The 15,087-nt window shown below is 39.4% G+C and overlaps 1 protein-coding gene across 1 annotated transcript in view; it reads right to left on the reverse strand.

Annotated features, from left to right (window-relative positions):
- The window catches only part of ACOXL (acyl-CoA oxidase like), a 424,916-nt gene that overhangs the window by 29,028 nt on the left and 380,801 nt on the right, over positions 1-15,087 (reverse strand). Inside the window, 1 exon segment of the mRNA XM_049784649.1 lies at positions 12,305-12,406. Coding sequence (XP_049640606.1) covers positions 12,305-12,406 — 102 coding nt within the window.

Genomic DNA, 15,087 nt, shown 5'->3' on the forward strand with positions numbered 1-15,087 from the left:
AACCTTTTTATTTCCTCCTTGATTTCATCTCGGACCCACTGGTTATTGAGCATGAGGCTGTTTAACTTCCAGGTGTTAAAGTGTTTCTTCTGAGTCCCTTTGGAATTCACAAATAATTTCAGAGCCTTGTGGTCAGCGAAGGTAGTCTGCAAAATTTCTATCCTCTTGATCTTATGGAGGTATGTTTTATGTGCCAGCATGTAGTCTATCCTGGAGAATGTCCCATGTACATTGGAGAAGAATGTGTATCCAGGTTTCTGGGGATGGAGTGTCCTATATATATCCACTAGGCCTCTTTCTTCCATTTCTCTCCTCAGGTCTAGTATATTCTTGTTGGGTTTCAGTCTGGTTGACCTGTCCAGTGTTGACAAAGCCGTGTTAAGGTCCCCCACAATTATTGTGTTGTTGTTGATATTATTTTTCAGATTTGTCAGGAGTTGTATTAAATATTTTGCTGGCCCCTCATTCGGTGCATATATGTTTAGGAGAGTGAATTCTTCCTGCTCTACGTACCCCTTGATTAATATAAAATGTCCATCTTTGTCCCTTACAACCTTCCTGAGTATAAAGTTTGCATTATCTGATATTAGTATGGCCACTCCAGCTTTTTTATGGGTGTTGTTTGCTTGGATAATTTTTCTCCAGCCTTTTATTTTGAGTCTAGGTTTGTTCTGACTATTCAGGTGCGTTTCTTGTAGGCAGCAGAAGGTTGGATTGAGTTTTTTGATCCATTTAGCCACTCTGTGTCTCTTAACTGGTGCATTTAGTCCATTGACGTTGAGAGAAAGAATTGTCCTGGGATTTAACGCCATCTTTATTTCAAAATTTGGTGTGTCTTTTGGGTAGTCTTGTCTTAGATTAGGTCTTTCAGTTTTTCTCTTAAGACTGGTTTTGTGTCTGTGAAGTTTCTGAGCTGTTTTTTGTCTGTGAAACCATGTATTCTTCCATCAAACCGGAAAGTGAGTTTTGCTGGGTATAGTATTCTGGGTGAAGCATTCATTTCATTCAGTCTTGTCACAATATCCCACCACTGCTTTCTGGCATTGAGCGTTTCTGGTGACAGGTCTGCTGTAAATCTCAGGGAAGCTTGCTTGAACATGATTTCCCCTTTTGATCTTGCTGTTTTCAGAATTCTGTCTCTATCTGTGGGATTTGTCATTGTGACTAGGATGTGTCTTGGGGTGGTTTTTCTGGGGTCTCTTTTGGTTGGTACTCTTCGGGCATGCAGGATTTGATCACATATATTCTTTAGCTCTGGAAGTTTCTCTTTAATGATGTTCTTGACCATTGATTCTTCCTGGAAATTTTCTTCCTGGGTCTCTGGGACTCCAATGATTCTTAAGTTGTTTCTGTTGATCTTATCATAGACTTCTATTTTCGTCTGTTCCCATTCTTTGACTAATTTTTCCATTGTCTGCTCATTTGCTTTAAGTTTTTTGTCCAATCTCTCCTGCTGTATGGAATTGTTATGTATCTCATCTTCCACAGCACCAAGTCTATTCTCAGCTTCTGATACCCTGTCCCAGAGCTTATCCATTTTGTCATTCACTTCGTTTACTGACTTTTTCAGTCCTGTTAGTTGACATGTTATTTCAGTTTGGAGTTTTGTCATTTCTGCCTTCATATTTTCTTGGTTCTTATTAGTGTTCTGTTCAACTCGATCCATGGTTTCTTGGAGTCTGTTGAGCACCTTCCATATTGCTAGTCTAAAGTCCTTATCTGAGAGGTTGATTAGTTGTTCAGTCATTATCTGGTCCTCAGAATTGTCATCTTCATTCTCTATGTCTGATGCTGGCCTGCGTTGTTTCCCCATTGTCACACTTGTATTGTGGGTTTTTCTACGTGTTGTGGTGGTATTCATTGTCTATATGATGTAGGCAGCACACTCCTCTGGCTCCTCCCTTTCTGGATGGGCTGACTTGCCTCTAAGGGAGGGGAGTCCTCCGTGGATGAAGCCTCACACTGGGTCAAATATTAGGCCCGAGCATGCAACAGAGAAGACAGTCCAGAGAGAAATGTTTGCTTCTGTGATATAGCGCTGTTCTTAGTGTGATTTTTCCTTCTTGTTGCAATGGAGTTCTTTCCTTAGAAAGAGTGCACGGCCGCGTAGCGAAGCGGAGCGGCCTTGCTCCTCTGAGCCTCTTTTTGCCCCACTCGCAAGAGTTTCACGCAAGAGGACAGTAGACAGACATAGACAGGTCACACTCACAGTCTTTCACAGTTGAGCCCCACTGGGCCGGTGTACTTTCGCGGATTTTCCCCGCCTGGTGTCACACACAGGGAGCCGGCTTTTGCCCATAGCATTGTTATCTCTTCCCGAATGTAGTTTCTTTGGAGTTAGCTTCCCAGGGCTCTGAGGAGAGCTTCCAGAGTTCAGGAAAGACAGAGAAGGGTAGGACAGGGCTCCCTTCCGGTGCTCAGTTCCTCAGAAGAAGCACAGCCCGGTGGAGATTCTGCAGGTAGAGCAGTCAGCACTCTGCCTGGAAACCCCCACCTGCAGCCTTTTCTCACTCACTCACTGGCTCGCTGGGTAGCTCCCGAATGTAGTTTCTTTGGGGTTCACTTCCCAGGGCTCTGAGGAGAGCTTCCAGAGTTCAGGAAAGACAGAGAAGGGTAGGACAGGGCTCCCTTCCGGTGCTCAGTTCCTCAGAAGAAGCACAGCCCGGTGGAGATTCTGCAGGTAGAGCAGTCAGCACTCTGCCTGGAAACCCCCACCTGCAGCCATTTCTCACTCACTCACTGGCTCGCTGGGTAGCTTCTGAATGTAGTTTCTTTGGGGTTCGCTTCCCAGGGCTCTGAGGAGAGCTTCCAGAGTTCAGGAAAGACAGAGAAGGGTAGGACAGGGCTCCCTTCCGGTGCTCAGTTCCTCAGAAGAAGCACAGCCCGGTGGAGATTCTGCAGGTAGAGCAGTCAGCACTCTGCCTGGAAACCCCCACCTGCAGCCATTTCTCACTCACTCACTGGCTCGCTGGGTAGCTTCTGAATGTAGTTTCTTTGGGGTTCGCTTCCCAGGGCTCTGAGGAGAGCTTCCAGAGTTCAGGAAAGACAGAGAAGGGTAGGACAGGGCTCCCTTCCGGTGCTCAGTTCCTCAGAAGAAGCACAGCCCGGTGGAGATTCTGCAGGTAGAGCAGTCAGCACTCTGTCTGGAAACCCCCACCTGCAGCCATTTCTCACTCACTCCTATTTTTAATTTTTTAAATAACATCTTTAATTAAAGTTTTCGCAAAGGTAAAATATTAAACTTAAAATAGGCCTTAGTGCATCAAAATACTAAGCTCTCTAATTGTATTTCAAGATGGTCTTTAAAACAGAATATCCCATATCTCACAGAAGAGCAAACTTGATAAGGCTGGTTTTTCATCTGTGAAGTTTCTGAGATGTTGTTTATCCATGAAGCTATATATCTTTCCTTCAAACCTGACAGGAGTCGGGCTAGGTGCAGTATTCTCAGTGAGGCATCCATTTCATTCAGTCTTGTCACAATATCCCACCACTGTCTTCTGGCCTTGAGAGTTTCATGTGACATGTCTGCTGTAAGTCTTAGGGATGCTCCTTTAAATGTAATTTCCCTTTTTGATATTGCTGCTTTCAGTATTCTATCTCTATCTGTGGGTCTTGTCATTGTAATGAGGATGTGCCTTGGGGTGGTTTTCTTTGGGTCTCTTTTAGCTGGTACTCTTCAGGCATGCAGGATTTGATTGCATGTAGTCTTTAACTCTGGGAGTATCTCTTTGATGATGTTTTTGACAGTTGATTCTTCCTGGAGATCTCCTATCTGGGCCTCTGGGACTCCAATGATTCTTATGTTATTTTTGTTCAGTTTATCAAAGACTTCTATTTTCATCTTTTCACATTACTTGAGTACTTTTTCCATTGCCTGATTATTTGTCTTAAGGTTCTTTTCCAATTTCTTCTGCTGTGTTGAGTTTTTCTGCATCTCATCTTCCAGCACACTGATTCTGTCCTCAGCTGATTTTACCCTGCTGGAGAAGCCATCCACTGAGTTTTTCAGTTGAGCTACTGTATTTTTCAGATGTTATTTCAGTTTGGAGTTTTCTGATTTTTGTCTTTGTGTTCTGTTCAGATCAATCTATGCTTTCTTTGAGTTCTACAAACATCTTCCATATTTCTATTCTAAACTCCTTACCCGAGAGGTTAATCAGATGGTTGTAATTTTTTAGGTCATCTGAGCTATTGTCTTCGTTCTCTGTGCATGGTGTTTGCCTGCGAGATTTCACCATTGTCACACTTGTAGTGTGATTTTTTATGCGTGTTGTGGTGGGGTTCATTTGTTAGAAAGAGTGCATGGCCGCGAAGCAAAGCTGGGAGAGCTATTTTTCTGAGCCCTTTACGGCCCACGCCCAAGAGATTCAGGAGACAGGACAGTGGAAAAACACACACAAGCAACACTCACAGTTTCTCATAGTCGGGAACCACTGGGCAGCCGTAGATTTTCCCAGCCTGACGTCACAAACAGGAGACCTGCCTTTCTGCAGAATACTGCGGGTAGCCAGTTTTCATCGTCGAACACAGTTCTTTGGTGTTCTGGCCCTTAGATGAGCCTCTGGAAGAGCTATTTTTCTGGGCCCTTTTCGGCCCACTCCCAAGAGGTTCAAGAGACAGGACAGCGGAAAAACACGCACAGGCAACACTCACAGTTTATCACAGTTGGGAACCACTTGACAGCCATAGCTGTGTGTACATTTTTTAAGTTAATGTTTGAGGACAATATCTCAGCATCATTTTTTCTAGCTGAGAACTCCTAAGTTCCATCTCTGTTTTTCTTCTTCTACCCCAAGTCCTATACTTTGGTTTTGGTCATAATGTAGTAGCTCCATTTAGATTTTATACTTAGTTCGAATCAAAAGTGGGTGGTGTTCATCATCTAAATTCAAAGGGACCAAGTAGCAGCCTTCTAAAAAGGTGTTTGGGTCCTGAGTCTATGGCATTCCTGTGCATTCTTACTCCAAGTCACATTTCCTAATCAGGAAGTGGTTTATGGTAGTGGCTGTGTCCATTCTGAACTACTTAAATGACCCATCAATCAATGGACTTAAATGTGTTTTCCCTTGGGCAATGATTCAGCTGTTTGATTGACTGAACTAAAACTAAAACAAACCTGAGTGGTTATTTTACAATTGAGCAAATCCAGAAAGCCCAAGAGCCATAATCTTGTCATCAACAGATTCCTTATGGCTTCTTTGCTGCCACAGAGAGGCTCTCACTCAGAGAGAAAAGGGACTGTCCCTACAGTGGGCAAAGCATAATCACTAAGTAGCATTACTATGGCTATACTCCAGTGTAAATTTGTCACCAAGGACTCAATTTCAGACTTAGACTTCTGCTCATCAGTTTGAATTTCTCCCCATCATATCCCTGGGTACACTAAAATGTAAATAATCTGAAAAGTGTGGGAGATGATCTGGGATGGGGGTGAGGCACCCATCATCTGCTGCTCCAACAGAATTTAGAAATAAAGACCATCACTCCAAAAGGGTCGTCAGTATTTTTGCATAACAAGGACGGGTATGTCAAGATTGTGTAAATAGTCATAATCATTGTTATTTTTTTCTCTTTGCGCATTTTGTGGTTTTATCTGTTACTCTCTGAACAATCTCTTATAGTCTGCAAGAGTGGGAGGGGCATTACAGACCCTCTTGTAGTTCTGTTTAATTTGTCTTCTCACGTGGTTCCATTGCTTGGCAGGAAATAGAACCTGATTTCAGATTTTTACTAAGAATCCTTTTCACCACACTGAATTGGGTCTTTTTTGATCTGCAACCCACAGTTGGGCTGTGGTTCTCTCAACAGCTTGAGTCAAGAAAGCTTCCTTTTGGGTTGATTTCTACGGGTGAGCTGATCACACATCCCTGGGTACACTAAAATGTAAATAATCTGAGAAGTGTGGGAGATGATCTGGGATGAGGCACCCATCATCTGCTGCTTCTCCAAGTGTCACCAACAGCCAGTGTGACCAAACTGCTGGGCACTATTAGGTCAGGCAGCCTAGAAGCTCAAGGAGCATATACTTTCAGGAACACAGACAGGTTACTCCATCCAAAACTTAAATTCACTCAAAATAAAGTTAGAGGACTCAAAGCCAAGAAGTCATTTGCATTCAAATACAATACTTTAAAAAGTTAAAAATTGGAGGGTTGTTTTATTTTATCTTTTCTTCTAAAGCAAAATGAATTTGATTACACTTCACCAAAAAGAGAAAAATAATTGGTAAAATTTAGGTTATTTGGAAAGGTTTTTCTCCTTAAATGAGGCTGGCTGTTTGTACTCCATAACGCTGATATATATCTGAAGCAAAATAAATGCCAATGTCTAACTTAATGAAGATTGAAACAGGATAATGCTTGAACACTAAGTTTTTGAAGAACAAAGCACAAGATTGTTCTGAACTCCCCCTTCTCTGCAAAAATACTTAATGGAAAAGACAGAAATCTTTAACTTGGGGACCTTGTTATATGAGAGCCAGGGGGTTTCCACCACAGGATCCCTTTGAACCGAGGGCCTCCATAAGAGCATAAATGTGGAAGCTGCCCATATTCCACTGCAGGCCAGGAACCCTCTGGGAACATATAGGCATCCTGAAGATGGTCCTAAGGGTGCACTTTAACATTCTCCTAGTCAGCAGCTGTTAAGCCCAGATTCCCAGTCCATAAAGCAGATTTTCACAGCCATTCACACTAGGTGATGCTGATGAGGATTAATATGGAGGGGTTTGTTTACACTAAAGTTTCACAGAAAAAGATTTAAAAGGGAAATGAACCCAGGCCCTCACTTAGGGTCAGAGGGAAGATTGGGGGATAGTGTGCTGCCTTCAGAGGAACCCTTCAGTGGAGGGTTTTACCTTTTCAGGGCTAAGTGTGAAGCTTTTAACAAGTTTTTCAAGTTCTTCAGTGCTCCCTATAGGCAAACAAGACAATAATGCCTTATGCCCAATCCAACTGTGATGGGAGGTTCTCACTCATACACTCAACTAGAGCTGAAATAAGTTCTTTACGTTATGTTTCTTAGTTTTACTCACCTATTAAATAGGAGTTATATCAACCTTATGGTACCCTGATGATTTTCTTGATAATGAAAGTGTATTTTGTTTTGCTTTTAAAAAATGTAATGGAAATAAATGCAATGCTAATTAGATTGGAGGCTCATCAAATTCCTAGACTCAAATTTATTTCAATTTGGCCCAGGCTGATTGCTATTCCCTGACACTAATTTAAAAGGAAAAAGAATGCAAAACAATTTCGGAATACAGAAAAGTGCCAAAGATAATACAGAGGTCCCATATGCACTTGGTCCAGTTTTTCCTAACGTTAGTATCTTTTGAGATTGTACTTATTATATTTATATACTTTTTATATTTTTACTGAGATTTACTTTATAAACTTGGAAGCCACTGTTAATAAATTTATATTAACAAACTACAAATGTTTTCAAATTTTTTCCTGCCTTTCTAACATGTCTTTTCTGTAACAGAACTCAATCCAGGTATCATACTGTACTGAGCTATCTCATATCTCCTCTGCTTTATGATGCTTTTGAGTATTTCCCTGTCTTTCTGCATTGCAGTTTGGTGAATGCAGTAAGGGAGTATGGGGGACATGGGCTTCCCACTATGGGTCCATGAAATCTGTACTATGTGCAGGTGTGACAAGTTGGAAATCACTTATGTGGACCACACAAGTTGGGTTCCTCTGACTTTTTTTTTTTTCACAAAATGAACTGAGATTTAAGGTTTGTGGAGAGCAATTCTAATCACATCAAATCAGGCATGCATATTATATTACCAATAGTATTATGCTTAATACTTAATGCTGAATACTTAATATACCACCTTTCTCCACTAGAAGGAAATTTTCTCTCTACAATGCTAGTATTTTATTGACTTATTGATTGATTGATCGATTAGAATCGCACGGGTCCTCAAACTTTTTAAACAGGGGGCAGTTCACTGTCCCTCAGACCATTGGAGGGACTGACTATAGTAAAAACAAAACTTATGAACGAATTCTTATGCACACTGCATATATCTTATTTTGCAATGAAGAAACAAAACAGATACAAATACAATATGTGGCCCGTGGGCCATAGTTTGAGGACCACTGGTAGAGGATCATTTCCAGTGGTGCTCAGGTATTACTCATAGTTTAGGGATCATTCTTATCAAAGCTCAAGGCCTTTGTGGGGTAACAGAGATCAGACATTTGTTTGCAAAATTAGAGCCATCCCCACTATACCATCTCTCTGGCCTCTACAAAACTAGTTCTTATAATAAAAGAAATCCATTAAATTAAGCCTACATTCAAGGAAGAAGAATGAGCTTATGAAGCAGGGATGTGCTGTAGGTACAGTGGGAATTCTGTAGTGAAGAGTTCTCTTTTCCCAGGTTTGTTATTATATCATCATCACCATCATCACCACTCCAAGTGGTACTCAGTAGGTCTGGGCAATTATTGGCTAGCTGGATCAACTGCTCAATGTGAGATCAGTGTGAGAATGAGGCACTGTTTAGGGCCTGTGGTGCTAGGGATTACACAGGCCATCCTAATAGTGTATGGGGACTTGTAAACCTATATCCCACAATGCTTAGAAGACCATAAGGTTCTGGAAATCAAACTAAGCTGAGTCTCATGTAAACCCTGTCCTATATCTCTGACCTCTTATCCCATTTATTTATCTCTTTCAATCATTTATTTATATGACTATAGACTAACTTTAACTGGATCCTAGTCCAATATAACATTATAACATTTTTCAGCTTTGAGTATTGGAAGCTCTTTCCATGAGTTCCTTTCTCTGAAGTATTTCAGGGTTTGGTTTGAACACTTTCTACTTTCTGAAACTATAATGTGCTTTAAATTCATCTGAATATGTTAGCTGTCTCTGTCTTACAATCAACCTTTCATGAAAGATTCTGGATCCTGAAGAAAGAAATTAAAAATAAGTAAAGGGGCATTGGCGATTATTGTTTTTATAGGGTAATACATATTTTTTGGTAATACATATTTTTACTGAAATAAAATGTACAAAAAATTTTAAGTCAAGGAGAGATTTTATGAGAAATGTTACTTTACTTATTTTATTATTTATTTTGCTTCTTTGGGTCTCAGCTTCCTCATATGTATGGTTAATGTAAGTGACTCAAAGAGGTGCATTTAGGAGTGAGTGTTATGATATTGAAAGTACATTCTATTGCTGATACCAGAGTTTTTCTATCTTCATTCTTTCCCAACATTGCTGCTGAAAATAACAAAAATACCTGGCTCAAACACTCTTCTGGCATCAAAGCTCTTATGAAACAGTGATGCCAAATGTTATGGGAAAATGGAAACTAAAAGAATAATTTAAAATTTTTTTATTTAGGAACTGGAGTGGTGGTGCAGGGCATAAAGGCATCTGCCTTGCGTCTGCTAACTTAGGACGGATGGTGGTTCAATCCCCCAGCGTCCCATATGGTCCTCCAAGCCAGGGGCAATTTCTGAGAGCATATCCAGGAGTAACTCCTGAGCATCATTGGGTGAGGCCCAGAAAACACAAAAAGTAAATAAAAAATAAAAAAAATATTATTTAAACACTGTTGTTACAGAAATGTTCAAACTTGGGTTTCAGTCATAGAATGTATACCACCATTCACCAGTGCATGCTACCAATGTCCTCCATTTCTCTCCCACATCACACACCTTGCCTGTATCTGAAATAGGCATTCTGCCATTTTCAATTTCAATGTCATGGTAGTTGTCATTGCAGATAGTGCTCTAACTGTACAATCCGCTCTCTGTGGCAAGCTTCATATAAACTGTTAAGCCCAGAACTCATCTCTGTTGTCTCTGGATCTCTGTTTTCTCTAGATATTATTTCCATACTGTCTTTTATTCTTATATCCCATCACTCATGTCTACCAGCCCCTCTGTATCATTTCACTCAGCATAATATGTCTCCATGTCCATCCATGTATAGACTGAATTTCATTACTTCACAACATAGGATTTCATTGTGTAAATTTAACAGTTCTTTTAGCCACTCATCTATTATTGGTACCAGGTTGTTTTCAGATTCTGGCCATTATAATAGTGCTGTGATTAACATAGGGGTAAAGAGGGTTTTTTGCTTGTTTGTTTGTTACTTGCATCTGAATTCATCAGGAATATTGGTCTGTAGTTCTCATGTTTTCTTTTGACATCTCTGTTGTTAGTATCATGGTGATGTTAGCTTAACAAAAACTGTTTGGAGTTTTTCTGTTTCTTCAGTTTCCTAGAAGAGCTTTAAAATGATTCTCGGGACCGGAAAGATAGCATGGAGGTAAGGCGTTTGCCTTTCATGCAGAAGGACAGTGGTTCAAATCCCAGCATCCCATATGGTCCCCCGTGCCTGCCACGGGCGATTTCTGAGCATAGAGCCAGGAGTTACCCCTGAGCGCTGCTGGATGTGACCCAAAAACAAACAAACAAACAAAAATATTCTCATTTAGTTCCTCTTGAAAGGTTTTTCAGGAGTCAACCAGCTTTATTCCATGGTCCTATCCGACATCGGCATTTTCTCATATGACTTCTATGCTAATCTTTTTCCAAGCAGCTTTTTATTCCTCTTGAAAGTTTTGAAAGAATTCGCTAGTGAATCTATTTAGGCCTGGGCTTTTGTTTTTGGGAAGACTTTTGATTACCATTTTGATTTCCTCAAACATGATTGGTCTGTTCAGATATGCCATATCATCTTGGTTTAACTTTGGGAGGTTATAGGAGTCCAAGATTTTTTTCATTTCTTGTTTGTTCTCTTGTTTTGCGGCATAGGGTTTCTCAAAATAATCTCTGATTACCCTTTTGCATTTCCATAGTATCTGTAATAATCTCCCCCTTTCATCCTCTCCCTTTCTTTGAGATTTTAGCTAATGGTTTGTTGGTCTTGTTTCTTTTTTCTTTTTTCATTTTTTTGTTTTGTTTTGGAGCCACACCTGGTGACACTCAGGGGTTACTCCTGTCTCTGCGCTCAGAAATTGCTGGCTTGGGGACCATTTGGGACACTGGGGGATCAAACCGTGGTCCGTCTTAGGTCAGCATGTGCAAGGCAAATGCCCTAAAGCTGCACCACTGCTCCGGCCCCCATCAATCCAATTTTAATCTGCCAACCCTTTGGAATCTCTCTCCCACAAGTCCCTGCCCAGTGGCCACAAGTTGAGAAATACTGAGCTCAGCCTTAAGAGTAGTGTCATATTGTTGGTTTGGGTCTATGTGTGTGTGGGGGACATCCAGCAGTGCTCAGGGCTTACTCTTGTCTCTGTCTCAGAGATTATTCCTGGAAGGTGTGGGGGATTATATGAATTGTTAGAGACTAAACCTGGGTCTGCTACATGCAATGCAAGCACCCTAACAGCTATACTATTGTTCTGGCCCTAGATAAGTGTCATATTCTACTTTTCTTTGTAATTCAGCCATCAACTACAACATATGACATCTTTGTAACTACTATGTTGGGAGGAAGATCACAGTAGGGAAAAAATACAATTTCCCATTAGCCTTCATATGTCCCCATCACCCCACTGAGGAGGAAGACAAAAAATAAAAAGTCACTTTGAGTTCTTAGTTCCCACAGATACCACATGAAGAGAAGAACCATTCAACTGAGCTCTGAGCATACTTCAGAGATACAAGAAATAATAAAGAGCTGTTGTTTCTAAGTTTGGTCCATTTGTTTTATATCAATCAATAATTGAGATATTTTTAAAATGCTTTTCATTGCACTCTCTGCCCTCCTGAAAAAAAATGTAAGGTTTTTCAGCATCCACTGTACAGTAGTATTATTCTGGCAGGCTCTACAGGCTTTTTTTTTTATTGGTATGTTTTTGTTTTTTGCCACTTGCTCACATTTTCAACCCTGTCTGGAGGTTCCTCTGTGCCCTCCATTTCAACTGAATCAACCCTCCCCTTTAATTTAACTGTACAAATAGGAAAATGTCACAACTTTTCCTATTGTGAAAAATAGATTAAAAGTTTTAGTAAGGTAGAGAAAATCAAAATTCACGTGGTACACATTTGGAGCCCAAACAAGGAAAACACCTTAGATCTTTTCCTCTTTTCTCATCAGAAAGTTCATACTCAATCAATAATTTCCTTGTCATGTAATCTCCAAAATACATTATTATGGTAAATAATAAAAGCAAGTATGCAAAGTGCCAGGGATAAAGAAATTCCTAAAAGAAAACCATTAAATTGGTAGATTGATAGGACTGTTTTCTAAGAAAGTAAAGAACTGATAGCTGATATACAATGAGTTTCTTCTTTACTCGAAGGAACCTTACCTGACTCCTAATCCTCATGCTGTCCGTGGGAGTCAAATATTTATGTTCTAGATACCAGGCTCGCTCCTGGAAAACCAAGTTGGTTCCATATAACAGGCAAAACTAAGGAAAGAGAAAAAGGGGAATCATTATAAAATGTAGAAAAAAGATGAGAGAAATAGCTTAATACTCATTTTCATAAAATTACAAAAGATAGTGAAATGGTTAGCTTTAGAGTATGTGGCATATGTTCTATATTTTTTAACATACTCTATGGTGTCTGGGAAATGGCTCAAAGGACTAGAGCAAACTCATAGCCCATTTGGTCTTAGCTGTAAACTCACCCAGTTCTATCTCCAGTTTTTATTTAGAATCAAAGTCTACATATAATAAATTTTTATGATATTTTAAAAGTACATTCTGAATAATAATAATATCTGGGAATTTTTCTAATGAGAATGATTTAATTAAATGCTCATAAATACATTTCATAAACTTTTCATATAATTCTATATGATTTCATAAAAACATTCATGCATAAATTTCCACCTTACTTTTCAATATTAAATTTAAATTTTAATATTTTTCAATAGTTATTACTATTATGTCTCTAAAATCTAAACACAAAACTTCTTCATGATATCAGTTACATCAAGAAATAAGAAATGAGTTGGCAGGTATGACCCCAAAACAACAAAAGAAGGAAATGAGTTGACCTGTAACAAAAGTAACTTATAAATTATTTATATTCATTGCATTTTTAATATTAAATTATTCTAAAATTATATAAAAACAAAGAGAATATACCAACACACTTTATTTTTTCTTTATACAACTTTAATATTTGCCAACTTATGGTGATCTTGTTTTAAATCTTCACCTATCCATCCCTTCCTTCTTTCTATATTATTATGAAGCAATGTTCAGTCATTTGGGTTCAGCCATGAGAATTTTTCTGTGTATCTCTAAAACATTATGACTCTTTAAAAGTAAGATCATCTCAAAGTCAAGTCCAGCAACAACAAAACCTTCTTATATTGAGAGTCAAATGGAGATGACCTTCACATTAAAAGACAATACATCTTTCATTGATGATTACACTCTAAAATCATGCTGTTTACAGTCATTTAGACAACCCAGACTTTTCAACTTCTTTGCCTGAGGTTCTTGGACACTCTTGAAATAGCTTTATTATGAAAAGCCTCAACTATGTAGTCTTCTCAGAAAGGGTCACAATATGGTCTAACAGCTTTTCTATGAATTATTTAAGATTAATTATGATTTTTTTAATAAACTTATCTAAGGTCTGGGCTGTACATGTTTGGCCAGTATGAATTTTATTTTACTATTTGATATAAGAGCAGTAAAGATAATATCTCAGCTGGTAGACATAATGAAAATAGTAAACAATACCGCAATGCATCTAGGAAACAGGAATTTTGTTTGTTTGTTATTTGGGGCGGCCATAACCAGGGGTGCTCAGGTCTTACTCTTGTTTCAATTCTGAGATCATTCCTGGCAGAGCTCTAGGGATCATATGTGGTACTAGTGATTAAACCAAGGTTGGCTGTGTGTAAGGCAAGCACACTACTCACTACAGCTGCCCTAAAAACCAATTTTTTTTTTTTTGGTTTTTGGGCCACACCCTGGTGATGCTCAGGGTTACTCCTGGTTATGTGCTCAGAAATTGCTCCTGGCTTGGGAAACCATATGGGATGCCGGGGATGCGGTCTGTCCTAGGTCAGCTGCTTGCAAGGCAAACGCCCTACTGCTGTGCCACCGCTCTGATCCCGAAAGCATAAATTCTTATAAGAGAATAGATGTGTAGATTATGTGACTAAACCAAATGACAAGTCTCTCAGGAAGTTTATATTCACCGTAAAAATATTCAGTATGGATTTACAGGTATATAGAGTTCATCTTGATCATCCTTAGGTTTAACAATAAATATAGGTTAAGAAATTCAGAGACATAAAATATTAGCACTTTAAAAATAATCTATTCGGGCCGGGAAGGTGGCACTAGAGGTAAGGTGTCTGCCTTGCAAGCTCTAGCTAAGGAATGGACCACAGTTCGATCCCCCAGCGTCCCATATGGTCCACCCAAGCCAGGGGCGATTTCTGAGAGCATAGCCAGGAGTAACCCCTGAGCGTCAAATGGGTGTGGCCCAAAAACCAAATAATAATAATAATAATAATAATAATAATAATAATCTATTCATCTTTTCAGTCCATTCATAATACTGTCAACCAAAATTCAACTAAGAAACAGATGACACATTTACATGAATTAGGATGATTTAAAAAGAGTTTACTAATTTTTAAGCCTGTAGGAAAAATGTAAGAAGTTCAGAAAGGGAAATAAAACACCCCACAGTAGGTATTTCTGGAACTATTACCAACTGTAAGTTTTGAGGGAAAGCGGGATCCTTAAAGAGATTGCTTGATAGGCAAGTATACAGTAAAAGTAGTTTTGACCTTTAGTTAAGGTTCCTGGAAATCCCGAGGTGACCCCACAAGAAAAATGCAGGAAACAGGGATATAATATTCTCATTCTATTTTCAATCTCTAGTCTCTAGCTGGAACTTTCTTTGACCTCTCGATTCAGTGGGCAAGGATTCAAATAATGTGAGTTATGCAGGTTAACTTCTGGGGCTCAGTGCAGAGTAAAGGAGGGAGACAATAGTGTTCAAGTTAGTAATTGAGGATAATACAAATGCTTTCTCTGATACTTACAAATAGTCACCCAGCATGTAATTTAGTCCTATCTGACAAAGTCTTTGGTCTCACAGAATTCCCAAGAGT

Source organism: Suncus etruscus, chromosome 12 (genome assembly GCF_024139225.1).
Source record: "Suncus etruscus isolate mSunEtr1 chromosome 12, mSunEtr1.pri.cur, whole genome shotgun sequence".
In the NCBI taxonomy this organism is placed as follows: Eukaryota; Metazoa; Chordata; class Mammalia; order Eulipotyphla; family Soricidae; genus Suncus; species Suncus etruscus.